The sequence below is a fragment of the Neofelis nebulosa genome, chromosome 13 (assembly GCF_028018385.1).
Source record: "Neofelis nebulosa isolate mNeoNeb1 chromosome 13, mNeoNeb1.pri, whole genome shotgun sequence".
Lineage (NCBI taxonomy): Eukaryota > Metazoa > Chordata > Mammalia > Carnivora > Felidae > Neofelis > Neofelis nebulosa.
This window is the reverse complement of record NC_080794.1, coordinates 7,374,339-7,387,837: the sequence shown is the minus strand read 5'-3', so window position 1 is coordinate 7,387,837 and position 13,499 is coordinate 7,374,339. Positions and strand designations below refer to the sequence as shown.

The following is a 13,499-nucleotide window of genomic DNA, read 5'->3' as shown; positions in this document are numbered from 1 at the left end:
AACCACATGATCAGATTTTCCTGGTGGGAGCAAACAGAAGGCATTTATCAGCTCTTTGTCATCCCTGGTGTAGTTTAAACTAGGAATTGATGGGGCACCTGGGTAGCTCAGTCGGTTAAGTGCCTGGCTGCTGGTTTCAGCTCAGGTCATGATCTCACCGGTTCGTGAGTTCGAGCCCCGCATCAATTGCCTGCTTGTGATTCTCTGTCTCCCTGTGTCCCTGCCCTTCCCCTGCTTGCTCTCTATCTCTGTCTCTCTCTCAAAACAAATATTTTAAAAATATTAAAATAAATAAACTAGGAATTGACAATTTTGTTCTGTAAAGAACCAAATAGAAATATTTTGGGCACTGTAAGGCTACACAGTCTTTCTTGTAGGTACTTATTAGCTCTGCCATTGTATTGCGAAAGCCATGGTCACTTACGTAAACAAATGAGCATAGCTATGTTTCAGTAAATAAAATTTACAAAAATACATGGTCCTCTGGATTTGGCCCACAAGCCATAATTTGCTAGCATTTTGGTTTAGTTTTTAAAGGCTTCACATATATAACATGAATTAATATTATATCAATTTGGAAGCTCTGGGGGAAATATGCAATGTTTTAGAGAAAGCTAAAACTTCTTTTTGTGGCCTGAGACTTTAGTTTGTATTTCCTGTTTTCAGAAAGTCTTGGGACACTCACAAATGATTCATCTCTGAAGGGTTTAGAGCCTGTTTTTGTAATGTTTTATTTATTTATTTATTTTTTATTTATTTATTTATTTATTTATTTAAATTTACTTATTTTGAGAGAGACCGCACAAGCGGGGGAAGGGCAGAGAGAGAAGGGATCCAAAGCAGGCTCCTTACTGACAGCAGAGAGCCCAATATGGGACTCGAACCCACAAACCTCTGAGATCATGACCAGAAGTCAGACGCTTAACCAACTGAGCCACCCAGGTGCCTGCCCCTGTAATGTTTAGTTTTGAAAGAGAGAGACAGACAGACAGACAGAGCATGAGTGGGGGAGGGGCAGAGAGGCAGGGCTCAAACTTCTGAACTGTGATCATGGCTTGAGGAGCTGGATTGCTTAACCAAGTGAGCCACCCAGGCGCCCCTAGAGCTTTTGGCCATTACAGAATGAACTTCAGGGGAGACTTCAGTGCTTAATTGGATTAAATGCCATTTCTCATGTCTAAGAGATCATCTTTATTGGGGCTTTTTTCTCCAGGCTGTGCTCCCAGTCTTGGAACATCATCTCTTTGGATGTCTTTGTAAACCAAGCAAAATTATATATCAGTAACTGTTTACTATTGAATTGCCCAAACTTTAGATGGTGCTTTCTCAGCTGTTGCCTATGGCTGAACAACTGTTAGAAAAGATCCAAAAGGACCGGACAGCTGTCCTGAAAGATGAGGCCATTATTTTGCAACTCACTCTGGGAAAATATAATGAATATTCAGCATCCCTTTTACATAAGGACCCAAAGAGCCTAGATATATTTATAAAAGCCGTGCATACAACAAGGGAACTTGGCGCAGGAATGCCAACCATTCAGATTACAGCCCTTGAAAAGGTCAGTGATTTTTTTCAGAAACTAAAATATGTTCAAGCTTTTAAATTTTGTACTGTTTTACTTGGAGAGGCTTAAGTGGAAATGTTTTAAAAGGAATATAATATATTTGATCTGTTTTTGCAAAATTGAGTGATGTACATGTGTGTCGAAAAGAACTGCATTTTAACTGATAAAATGAGTAATGATTTTACGTTGTAAGAGAGAGTGGCTTTAAGGTCATTTTTGGAATTCAAGTTTCTTCGTTGAGCTCACTTGCCTTTTTTCTATACCCTCTAGATTACAAAGCCATTTTTTGCAGCTATAGCAGATGAAAAAGTTCAGCAGAAGCTTTTGCACATGTTGTTTGATTTATTGGTGAACTGTAAAAATTCACATTGTGCTCAGACCGTTAACAGTGTTTTTAAAGGGGTAAGTTGCAAACTTTCTGTAACTTGTTTATTAACGTTTGTTCTCTCAGGGACACCATGTTAACTGTCCCTGATTTCCAGTGCATTTAGGAAGTCAGATGTTAGTGTCAACAAGAATCCTGGACAAGAAGCTCATAGAAAAGTGCAAAATCAAAATATAAGTTTTCATCATGATTTTTATTGTGTGAAATACTTATAGTGTTAAGCAGGTAGTGTATGTATGTTAGGTTGGATCTTACTCATATTAAATGGGATCTACCTGGTTTATGCAGGGATGTTCAACTGGGTATAGGCTATACTTAATTTAAATAGGTGTGTAATGACATACATATAATGAGACTGAGAATCTGCTTGTTGATTTATGTGTATATTAAAACAGCTGTACATCAGAATAACCACCTGGTTATTCTGTGTTTGTTTTGCTGTTAAAAAAATAACGTAGAAAACAAGTTCACAAAAATAGGTAATAATATGGGCAAGTTCTATCCAGTTTTAGCAGTTCTCAGAATTTTGACATATTTTCTTAGATTTCTAAGATGCATTAAATGAAACAAATTAAGATACAGAGTAGTGTGTATAATACAGTCCTGTGTGTATGTGTGTGTGTGTGTGTGTGTGTGTGTGTGTGTTTTAATATTTATGCAGGTGTTGGTATGTGGGAAGTACATAAGGTGTTTGCCTTTGGGGATTGATTTGAGCTCTAGAGTCATAGGAAAATGTAAAAGTGACATGGATGTTTTCACTGTATCTTTTTTTTTTTTTTATGTTTATTTTGAGAGAAAGAGTGTGAGTGGGGAAGGGCAGCGAGAGGAGGGGAGAGAATCCCAAGCAGGCTCCATACTGTCAGCTCAAAGCCTAATGCAGGGTGCATTCTCATGAACTGTAAGATCATGACCTGAGCTGAAATCCAGAGTAAGTCAGCGTTTATTTCTCTGATGTTATCCCGTGCAAGTGTATCATCGACCATTCTTCCTTCATATTTCAGATTTCTGTTAATGCTGAACAAGTCAGAATAGAACTGGAGCCACCAGATAAAACGAAGTCCTTGGGCACAATTCAGCAAACAAGAAGGCAAAAAATGCAGCAGAAGTAAGAGCTATGTGTTCAGTGAGAAAGTGCCCTTTGTTCCCCAGGCCTTAATGTTACGAAACCATTACGATTTTTTTGATACCTGTCAGTTTGGCGTATGTGGGTATGATAATTTTTACTTAGCATTCATAATGTTTGCTTTTCTAATATTTTCTTACCTGTTTCACAGAAAATCACAAGATCTAGAATCCGTTCAGGAAGTTGGAGGTTCTTACTGGCAAAGAGTAACCCTCATCCTAGAATTACTGCAGCACAAAAAGAAACTCAAAAGTCCTCAGATACTGATACCGACTCTTTTTAACCTGCTAGCAAGGTAATGACACTTGCCTTTGCCTTTGATCTGTGAGAGAATAGGATTCTAATTCCTGCATGTCTTCTCTAACAGTTTGTTTTCAACAGTCTTTTCTTGTTTAACTAGTCTGTAAAATAAAGCAAGTACTGTAGTTGAAAGATGAAAAGAAAGGTTTTAGGTACCCTTTGCCAGTTCCCCAAATTGTGTAGTAAGTGACCACTCCTCGTATAGCCTACTTTTTAACTTTCAACACCACATCTCTTGGGCATCTTTACTTGTATTGAAAGACACAGTGTGAAACTTGCTATGTTTTTAGGTGTAAATTACTAGATTGATAGCTCTGGTATATGCCACTGTAGTGTGGATATTCTCTTTTACTGTCTGAAAAGCAGAGTAATTTGCAAGGTTGTCCTCTAAGGTTTCAAGTAAGTTCGTGGAAAGTACAACAGAGAGGGTTTGACATTAAGCACCTACCTGCATGAGAAAAAAATTAGCATTAGAATCTTACATCTTGTTTACAGTCTATGTTTGATGTTAATATTTTAGTTATTCCTAATGAAGTATGTGTTGTGGACAATGGTCTTTAATGTATCACTGAAATTGTGTAACTCTTTGATTTCCCATTATTTTTTTTTTCTGGGGGGTCCTGAAGGAGTTTAGACCCTTTGCCACCAGAGCAGGGAAATATGGAATACACCAAACAATTAATACTTAGTTGTTTGCTTAACATCTGCCAGAAGCTCTCTCCAGAAGGTGGCAAAATACCAAAGGGTATGTACTTTGTTGGAAGGAAAGGGTGGAAGAACTCACTGCTCTGTGTGTGAACGTACCTACCACTTAGAGAGTTTTTTCTTTTTCATCACTGTAGATGTTCTAGATGAGGAGAAGTTCAATGTGGAATTGATTGTCCAGTGCATCCGTGTTTCAGAGATGCCTCAGACCCATCACCATGCCCTTTTACTTTTGGGTACTGTGGCTGGAATATTTCCTGTAAGTATTAAGTTTGAGACTTCAGCAGATATTTTAGGTATTTTCTTTCTTCAGTGGAAATAACCTAAGTGCTCACTGGTTTGAAATCAGTGGACTTTGGGTCTCATTGGCGGGACTCTCAGCCCTGTCTCTTAATAGCTGAGACAGTGTGAGCTGTTTGATCTTGCTAAGCTTCGGGTCCTCTTTTTGTAAAGTGGCAGTAATAGTAACCTTCTCGTAGGATTATCGTGAGGATGTGACTAGGTAGTTTATGGTTCGCACAGAGCCCAGCACAGTGTAACTGTGTTAGTGTTATTTGAAAAAAGTTAACTGTCCTGTTCTCCTCAGACGGCTTTCAACCAGTGACTTGAGAAAAGTAATTGGATTATAAACTGCCTCAGTTAGAGAAATCATGTCCGTTATAGAAATACATCTTTTGAAGAGATTGAAGTTTTTTCCTATCGGGGATTTAGGTCACGGGTTCTTAACTGGGGTTCTCCATGAGCTTTAGCGGTCTTTCTATACTAACATCATGTGCTAAATTTTATGAGTCTAGGATTTTTTTTTCTTTGAAGAGAGTCAGTAGCCCTCAGAGGAGTTGATAATCCAGCAACAATTAAAAATCATTGATATTTTTTCTTTGTTTTTATTGAAATATAGTTCATACACCATTAAATTCAACCATTTAAATGGTTGTACTGTTCACTGGTTTCACTATGTTCACAAAGTTGTATACCCACCACTATTATCTCCTTCCAGAACATTTTCATCATGCCAAAAGAAACGCCATGCTCATTAACTGTCACTTCTCATTCCATCTGTCAGTACAGTTTCTGCCCTGGCAACCATTAATCTACTTTCTCTCTATAGGTTTGCCTCTTCTGGACATTACCTATAAAAAGAATCCTGTAATATGTGCCCTTTTTAATGTCTGAAACATTAAAGTGAAAACACTTAAGCATCATACTTTCAAGGTTCACCCATGTTGAAGCTTGAATCAGTATTCCTTTTTATGGCTGAGTAATACTCCACTGTATGCAGATACCATGTTTTGCTTATTTGTTTATCAGTTGATGGATATTTAAGTTGTTTCTACTTTCTGGTGTATACCTAGTAGTGGAATTGCTGGGTCATAAGTTAACTTTAATATTCTAAGAAACTGCCAGACTGTTTCCATAGCATCTATAATATCATTTTGTAACCACCAGCAGAATATGAGAATCCTAATTTCTCCATGTCTTCACTGCTAGTTGGTACTGTCTTTTTTTTTTTTTTTTTTAAGTTTATTTTTGAGAGAGAAAGAGTGTGTGTGAGCAGGGGAGGGGTAGAGAGGGAGTGAGACACAGATTCCGAAGCAGTCTGCAGGCTCTGAGCTGTCAGTACAGAGCCCGACAGGGGGCTCAAACCCACAAACTGAGATCATGACCTGAGCTGAAGTCAGATGCTTAGCTGACTGAGCCACCCAAGCATCCCTTACTTTTTTTTTTTTTTTTTGTCATCCTAGTCTGTGTGAAGTATCTTATGATTTGGAGTTTGCATTTCCCTGAACAACTGATTATGTTGAGCATCTTTTCATGTGCTCAGTGACCATTTGTTTAATCTTTGGAGAAATGTCTTTGGAAATCCTTTGCCTGTTTTTCAGTGGGGTATTTCTTCTTTTATTACTGAGTTATAATGAATCATTGATATTTGATATGCTTAAAACGGAAAATGCTGAAAGGTGTGTTTCCTTTCAGGATAAAGTTCTACACAATATCATGTCTATTTTCACATTTATGGGAGCCAGTGTCATGCGTCTAGATGATACTTACAGTTTCCAAGTTATTAACAAGACAGTGAAAATGGTTATCCCAGCACTTATTCAGGTGAGCTGTTTTAATACCATTGTTTGTATTTCTTTTAATTTTATAATTGTGTATAGTATGAAACTTAAGTGACATTACAAGCCTTTCTGAAATGCTTAAGTGTTTGTGCTTCTGAAATTTTAGAATGATGGAGCTAAGAATGAGTCTTAGTAACAATGTCCTTTCCAAAAGCATGAACATGCATCGCTGGTTCTGCTTTGCTGGGAGGGCATAACTGTACACATGTCTTAGCATTAATCTGACAGAGTGAATTTACATTTGCTGTATATTTCAGGACATTGCAGTTGGATAATACCATTACTCATGTCAGTGAAGATAGGACATTTTAGAGCTCCAGTGGCAAATTTGTGAATACGCAATTTCAACAAACATTTTCCAAATGTTCTCTAAGAGCCAGGTACTCAAAGAGATGATTGGGTCTCTCTGCCAATTTGAAAAGCAGCCTTGAAGGTGAAAGAGCTTGGTCATCTGCTTGAGTTTTCTGTTTACCCCTACTTGTTGTTAATGCCTTTCTCACATTGTTGACCGTTCCAGGGATGACAGCACCGTCTCCTTTTAATCTTGGTATTTGGTTGATATTGTCTGTCCAACAGGTCCCAACAAGTAGGGGACACAGATCTAAAAAAAAAAAATAGCTGTATGCACAGTAGCATGTATGCCGGTAGAATAGATGAGTGGTGAAGGGTTCAGAATAGAGGATGGCACATGTCGGCCCCGAAGACCACAGTTTCAGAAGAAATAGAATTTGAACTGGCATAAATGAAAGGCAGGATTTGCTCGGTAAAAAGGCGAGGTCTGGGAGCATGCACCGTGTGTGTGAAGAAAGTGACATCACTCAGTTCGTGGAGTGCAGCGTTGAGACAGGGAGAAGTGGAGGGCATTGGTTCATTCGTTCATTCGTGCAAGAGGTTGTTATTCACTCTTTAATTCAACAGCCGCGTTTGAAGGATCAGTACCAGAGTTAAATGGTTTGAACTTTATTCTGAAAGCAGCAGGGAGTTGTTGGCCTTTCTGTACTCTGCTTATGTAGACTGTACCCGTTCTTCTTGGGGCAGAGCACAAGTCCTGCTTGATTTGTGCAGCCTCCCGGTTGGCCTGAGAGCAGACCTGTTGTAAGTGCCCCATACTTGGCATCTACCATTCATTGCCTGCTAGTGTTCTCTTTCCACGTGTGAGTCTTGTTTCATACAGATGATGAATCTTCGGGGCTGGGCTCACATCCTACACCTTGTATTCTCCTGGGAGCCAACAGTGCCTGGGACACCGTCTGTACTCTTTGAATATTTATTGATAGGTCTTTGATTATTCAGATTCTTTTGATAACTTTTTTTGGCGCATCTGAAGGCCGTGGACATTCCGTGTCCACTTAAAAGCTTCTTTTGTGGAGGGTTGTTTGCTCCTACTCACTGTCCCTGCTTGCTGTTCTGCAGTCTGATGGTGGAGACTCGGTGGAAGTCACAAGAAACGTGGAAGAGGTCGTGGTGAAAATCGTGAACGTATTTGTGGATGCGCTGCCCCACGTCCCAGAGCACAGGCGCCTGCCCATCCTCGTTCAGCTTGTCGACACGCTGGGTGCAGAAAGATTCCTCTGGGTCCTCCTCGTCCTGCTTTTTGAACAGTATGTCACGAAAACAGTGCTGCTGGCTGCCTGTGGAGAAAAGGTCAGAGTATAGAGTGGGGTGATTAGAAGGAAAATGTTCGTGTTTATGAAGCATGGGGCTGCTGGTGCTCATGTCGATTTAACAGTCCTTGCTCGCAACTGTTTGTAGAGAGGTTTTTGACGTTCTTTACAGCTGCTTTCCGAGCCTTTGGCACTCGGAATATCCTCCATAGCAACTGATATCTGCTGTAGGTGATTCGACCTAAGAACTGGTCTAGTATGATGCTGGGTGGTTCTGTTTTCAGCCTAACAGCACAGCTGAAAAGTGATTAAACTGTGTCTCTTGAAAGTGGTTTTTAAGGCGTTTCTTGGGGGAAAGGGAGGAATGTCTACGTCATCAAAATGGTTACAACATGGTGGTGGTTTTGAAGAGCCCTGTTTGGATGGATGAGGGCAGAACTTACAGGCCGAGGACTGCTTTTAAATGACTTTCTAGACACAGGATCTGGGAATAGAGGTAGACACATTCTGAGTAAAAGGATATGTTCAGTTCTGCTAAAAATCATAATGCAGATTATCCTGGAATAATGCCAACATTCTTCTCATAAATTGGCATTTTTAGGTAAGAAGCTCAGTAATTCATTCATCTCGTGATACATGTGACTATAAGGAACAGTATGTAATGCCTTTGCATGCCAAGAAATATTTTTCAACTACTTCCATCATTTGTACTTAGTTACATAAATTTGATAGGGATAATTACATAAATTCGATATCGAACAGGGATAAATTCAATAATTTCTTTTCTCTATACAGGATGCTATTTTGGAGGCAGACACTGAATTTTGGATTTCAGTCTGTTGTGAATTTAGTGTTCAACATCAGATACAAAGCTTGATGAATATTCTTCAGTACTTAATGAAGCTGCCAGAGGAAAAAGAAGGTCAGTCATAATCAGGTGTTCGTTGTTGAATCTGAAAGCTCCAGAGGTGCAGAAGACCAGACCGGTCATCCTCAGAGCACATGGTACATCTTAGAAGGGATTTTATGAGTAACTTAATAATTTTTATGTGATGGTGTGCTTTCTCAAATCCTTACAGAAAATGGTAAGTAGGATTTCTCCTTGCCTCTCCTCACACATTGGCATTGACTTTTTTGTTTAAATTTATTTATTTAAATTCAAGTTAGGGGGCGCCTGGGTGGCGCAGTCGGTTAAGCGTCCGACTTCAGCCAGGTCACGATCTCGCGGTCCGTGAGTTCGAGCCCCGCGTCGGGCTCTGGGCTGATGGCTCGGAGCCTGGAGCCTGTTTCCGATTCTGTGTCTCCCTCTCTCTCTGTCCTCCCCTGTTCATGCTCTGTCTCTCTCTGTCTCAAAAATAAATAAAAAACGTTGAAAAAAAAAAAAATTTAAATTCAAGTTAGTTAACATACAGTGTAGTATTGGTTCAGGAGTAGAACCCAGTGATTCATCGCATATATAACACCCAGTGCTTATCCCAACAAGTGCCCTCCTTAGTGCCCATCAGCGATTTAACACGTGCCCCCTACCCACCTCCCCTCCAGCAACCCTCAGTTTGTTCTCTCTTTAAGAGTCTCTCATGGTTGGTCTCCCTCTCTCTTTTTATCTTATTTTCCCTTCTCATCCCTTTTGTTCACCTGTTTTGTTTCTTAAATTCCACATGTGAGTGAAATCATATGACATCTGTCTTTTCTCTGCTTGACTTCCTTCTCTTAGCCTGATACACTCTAGTTCCATCCATGTTGTTATAAATGGCAAGATTTCATTCTTTTTGATCACCCAGTAGCATTCCATTATGTGTATATATACATCTTCCTTATCTGTTTGTCAGTTGGACATTTGGGCTCTTTCCATACTTTGGCTACTGTTGATAGTGCTGCTATGAACATTGGGGTACATGTGCCCCTTCGAATCAGCACATTGGCTTTTATACCTCTGTCCTTTTGTGTGGATGTTTTGGCTGTGGAGTATTACAGGTATATCCAGGATGAATTGTAGTAAAATGACAGCAGGTTAGCAGCAACGTATTAGCTGTGTCTTAACTTCTCATTAGAATATTTGTGAAGATGTTGACAAGAAAAAAAAAAAAAACAGGTGCCACAACTTTGGTAACTAAATATTAAATTTTTACCATATATGTGAGTCTTGAAAAAAATTCCACTAATTGCAGCACCAATTAGACTGGTTTAAGAAAGGGTTTGATGTGTTCTTAGTTCTCTGCCCTTTGAAACAGAGCAGCAAGGAGCATTGGAAAGAAGATACTAAGGACCCCATGGAGACTGTTTTCTGTGTGGCCAGCTGTTTGGCCGGGCTTATGGTCCCACAGTCTGCTTAGGTTTGGCAGGGACAGACCAGGAGCCTGGAGAGCTTTCTCCAGGAGAGGTTTCTCCCGTAAGCAGAAACCTTCAGTTTGAGTCACTCTCTAGGACAGTGAGTGGTTTTTTTTTTTTTTTAATTTTTTTTTTTCAACGGTTTTTATTTATTTTTGGGACAGAGAGAGACAGAGCATGAACGGGGAAGGGGCAGAGAGAGAGGGAGACACACATAATTGGAAACAGGCTCCAAGCTCCGAGCCATCAGCCCAGAGCCTGACGCGGGGCTCGAACTCACAGACCGCGAGATCGTGACCTGGCTGAAGTCGGACGCTTAACCGACTGCGCCACCCAGGCGCCCCCAGTGAGTGGTTTTTAAGTGGCCCACTGTGGACTCCCCAATCACTGCACCCTCAAACCCTTTTATATTAGATAAATTTGGATATAGGATTCTACAGAGTTTTAGAACATACATCTTTAAACTTTGAGAATTAAATGTTGAAGGCTAGAGATGACCCTCCTTCAGACTGTTGTGAGCCAACATGTAAATACTTCTGAGGCTTCAGAATTGGGAGTGGAGGCAACATTTATTTTTTTTTTTTTTTTTTCAACTTTTTAAAATTTTTTTTAATTTTTTTTATTTTTGGACAGAGAGAGACAGAGCATGAACGGGGGAGGGGCAGAGAGAGAGGGAGACACAGAATCGGAAACAGGCTCCAGGCTCCGAGCCATCAGCCCAGAGCCTGACGTGGGGCTCGAACTCACGGACCGCGAGATCGTGACCTGGCCGAAGTCGGACGCTTAACCGACTGCGCCACCCAGGCGCCCCTGGAGGCAACATTTAAAGGTTCCTTTTTGGGGCGCCTGGGTGGCTCAGTCGGTTAAGCGTCCGACTTTGGCTCAGGTCACGATCTCGCGGTATGTGAGTTCGAGCCCCGCGTCGGGCTCTGTGCTGACTGCTCAGAGCCTGGAGCCTGTTTCAGATTCTGTGTCTCCCTCTCTCTGACCCTCCCCCGTTCATGCTCTGTCTCTCTCTGTCTCAAAAATGAATAAATGTTTAAAAAAAAATTTTTTTTTTTTTTAAAATAAATAAAGGTTCCTTTTTAAATGTCTTTGTCTTTCATTTGCTTGTCTCGGTTGTCCTGTTTTTTGTTTGTTTTTGTCTTACTCTTTTCTCTGGGCTCTTGGATACTTTGTTGGTAAATACGCATCTTTCATTAATTCAGGAGAGGAAAAGCGGGCTGTGACAGATTCACAAATTCCTCGCAAAATCGTATCCCTTTTACTACGCTCATTATGTCTGTGTCTGTAAAGATTCTGCTTGAAGATGAGTGACGTCACTTGTCCTTGTTGCTCTTTTTCAGAAGCTGTTTCCAAAGCAGCATCAACTAAAAGTGAATCACAAGAAGAGGTGCTACAGATTTTTAATATAGACACTCACACGAGCAAGCAGCTGCGGCATTTTAAATTTTTGTCCGTGTCCTTCATGTCTCAGCTCCTGGCTTCTAATAATTTTATCAGAAAGGTGATGTGTTCTTTTAAATGTGTTTATGACAAGATGATTTTGCTTTTTCTAAAGGAACTATCTTTTAAACTAGTAAAAATAGATTGGCAAATATGAAAACATGAGGCATGCCTTTAAAGATAATAGAAAAAAATCAGGGGTGCCTGGGTGATTCAGTTGGTTAAGCGTCCAACTTCGGCTCAGGTTGTGATCTCACGGTTCTAGCCCCACATCGGGCTCTGTGCTGGCAGCTTAGAGCCTGGAGCCTGCTTCGGATTCTGTGTGTGTCTCTCTCTCTGCCCCTCCCCTGCTCATGCTCTCTCTCTGCCTCAAAAAGAAATAGAACATTAAAAAAAAAAAAGATAATAGGAAAAAAACAGAGCGTACCTGAACCATTTGGCATGATCTGGTGAGGCTGTACATGTATCAACCCTGCGACTCAATAATTCCATCTCAAGTGGTACACAGGCATATTGCACGTTTTACTGGGCTTCGCAGATAGTGTGCGTTTTACAAATCGCAGGCCTGTAGTAACTCTGCATCAGGCAAGTCTCCCAGCACCATTTTTTCAGTAGCAGTTGATCATTTCATGTCTCTCTGTCACCAGATTTTTTCATTATATCTGTTACGGTGATCTGTGGTAACTGATTATGACTTGCTGAAAGCTCGGATGGTGGTTAACATTTTTAGCGATAAGGTATTTTTTAAGGTACATAACATGGGTATTTTTTTTTTTTTTTTTTATATAATGCTATTGCCCATGTAATAGGCTATAGTTAGTGTAAATACAACTTTTTTTTAAAGTTTGTTTTGAGAGAGAGCGCGAGTCGGGGAGGGGCAGAGAGAGAGGGAGAGAGAGAATCCCAAGCAGGCTCCATAATGTCAGCTCAGAGCCCAACGCGGGGCTCGAATCCACGAACTGTGAGATCATGACCTGAGTTGAAGTCTTAAACTTAACTGACTAAGCTACCCAGGTGCCACTAAATGTAACTTTTGTATGCACTGGGAAACCGAAAAACTTATTTGACTTGCTTTATTGTGATACTCTCTTTATTGTGGTGGTCTTGAACTGAACCTGCAGTGTCTTCAAGGTATGCCTGTATACCCAGCAGAATGTATGAGCATAGGCACTAAAAGACGTCTACAAGAACGTTCATAAAAGCAGTATTTGTGGTAGCCCAGAACTAGCAACAAGCCAAGTGTGTATCAACAGTGGAGTGGATAAAGGGTCTGTCATCAAAAATGGACATGAGTGAATCTCGTAATGTTGAAAGAAGACAGGCAGACGCAAAAGATTATACCCTATGATTCTAGTTGTATAAACTTTAAAAACAGGCAGAACAAATCTAGGGTTGTAGAAGTAAGGACAGTGTTTACCTTTGGGAAGGAGGGAATAAGCAATAATGAGGGTCCAATAGAGGAAAGATTCTGGAATGCTTATAAGAGGCTTTAATAGGCTCTTTTATTTACCTGAATATAATGAGCTCTATATGTGTGATTTGTATGCCTTCCTGTTTGTGTGTTAAACTTTAAACAGAGAAGAAGGAAATACAGAAAATGAAGATCTAAAGAAACAGAGAAGGATCAGGAACATCAGAATGGTTGAACATTAATAAGAAAGTCTGAGTTGTGGTCTCCTGCATGAGCAGGTCAACGGGAAACCATGTGATCATTGAAGTATTTGTAGAAAAATAATGTAATAAATTCAGTACTTATGATTTAAGGAAAAATCCTCTTAGCAACCAAGATAGATGGGAACTTCCTAATGAAGTTCTGGCCTAATGAAGATACCAGAAACTGCTTTACATCACCTTTCATAATGAGACAGACTTTATAAAGTCTGGAACAAGGATATCCTGTCATTGTTTCTATTCAGCAAAAGAA

The 13,499-nt window shown here is 40.2% G+C and overlaps 1 protein-coding gene across 1 annotated transcript in view; it reads left to right on the top strand.

Moving 5' to 3' along the window:
* Nucleotides 1-13,499, top strand: part of HEATR1 (HEAT repeat containing 1) — a 51,205-nt gene that overhangs the window by 27,062 nt on the left and 10,644 nt on the right. Inside the window, exons 23-32 of the mRNA XM_058696244.1 lie at nt 1,316-1,558; nt 1,835-1,966; nt 2,951-3,054; nt 3,224-3,367; nt 3,999-4,117; nt 4,215-4,336; nt 6,052-6,180; nt 7,611-7,841; nt 8,597-8,723; nt 11,476-11,636. Coding sequence (XP_058552227.1) covers nt 1,316-1,558; nt 1,835-1,966; nt 2,951-3,054; nt 3,224-3,367; nt 3,999-4,117; nt 4,215-4,336; nt 6,052-6,180; nt 7,611-7,841; nt 8,597-8,723; nt 11,476-11,636 — 1,512 coding nt within the window. The remainder of the gene's footprint in view (nt 1-1,315; nt 1,559-1,834; nt 1,967-2,950; nt 3,055-3,223; nt 3,368-3,998; nt 4,118-4,214; nt 4,337-6,051; nt 6,181-7,610; nt 7,842-8,596; nt 8,724-11,475; nt 11,637-13,499) is intronic.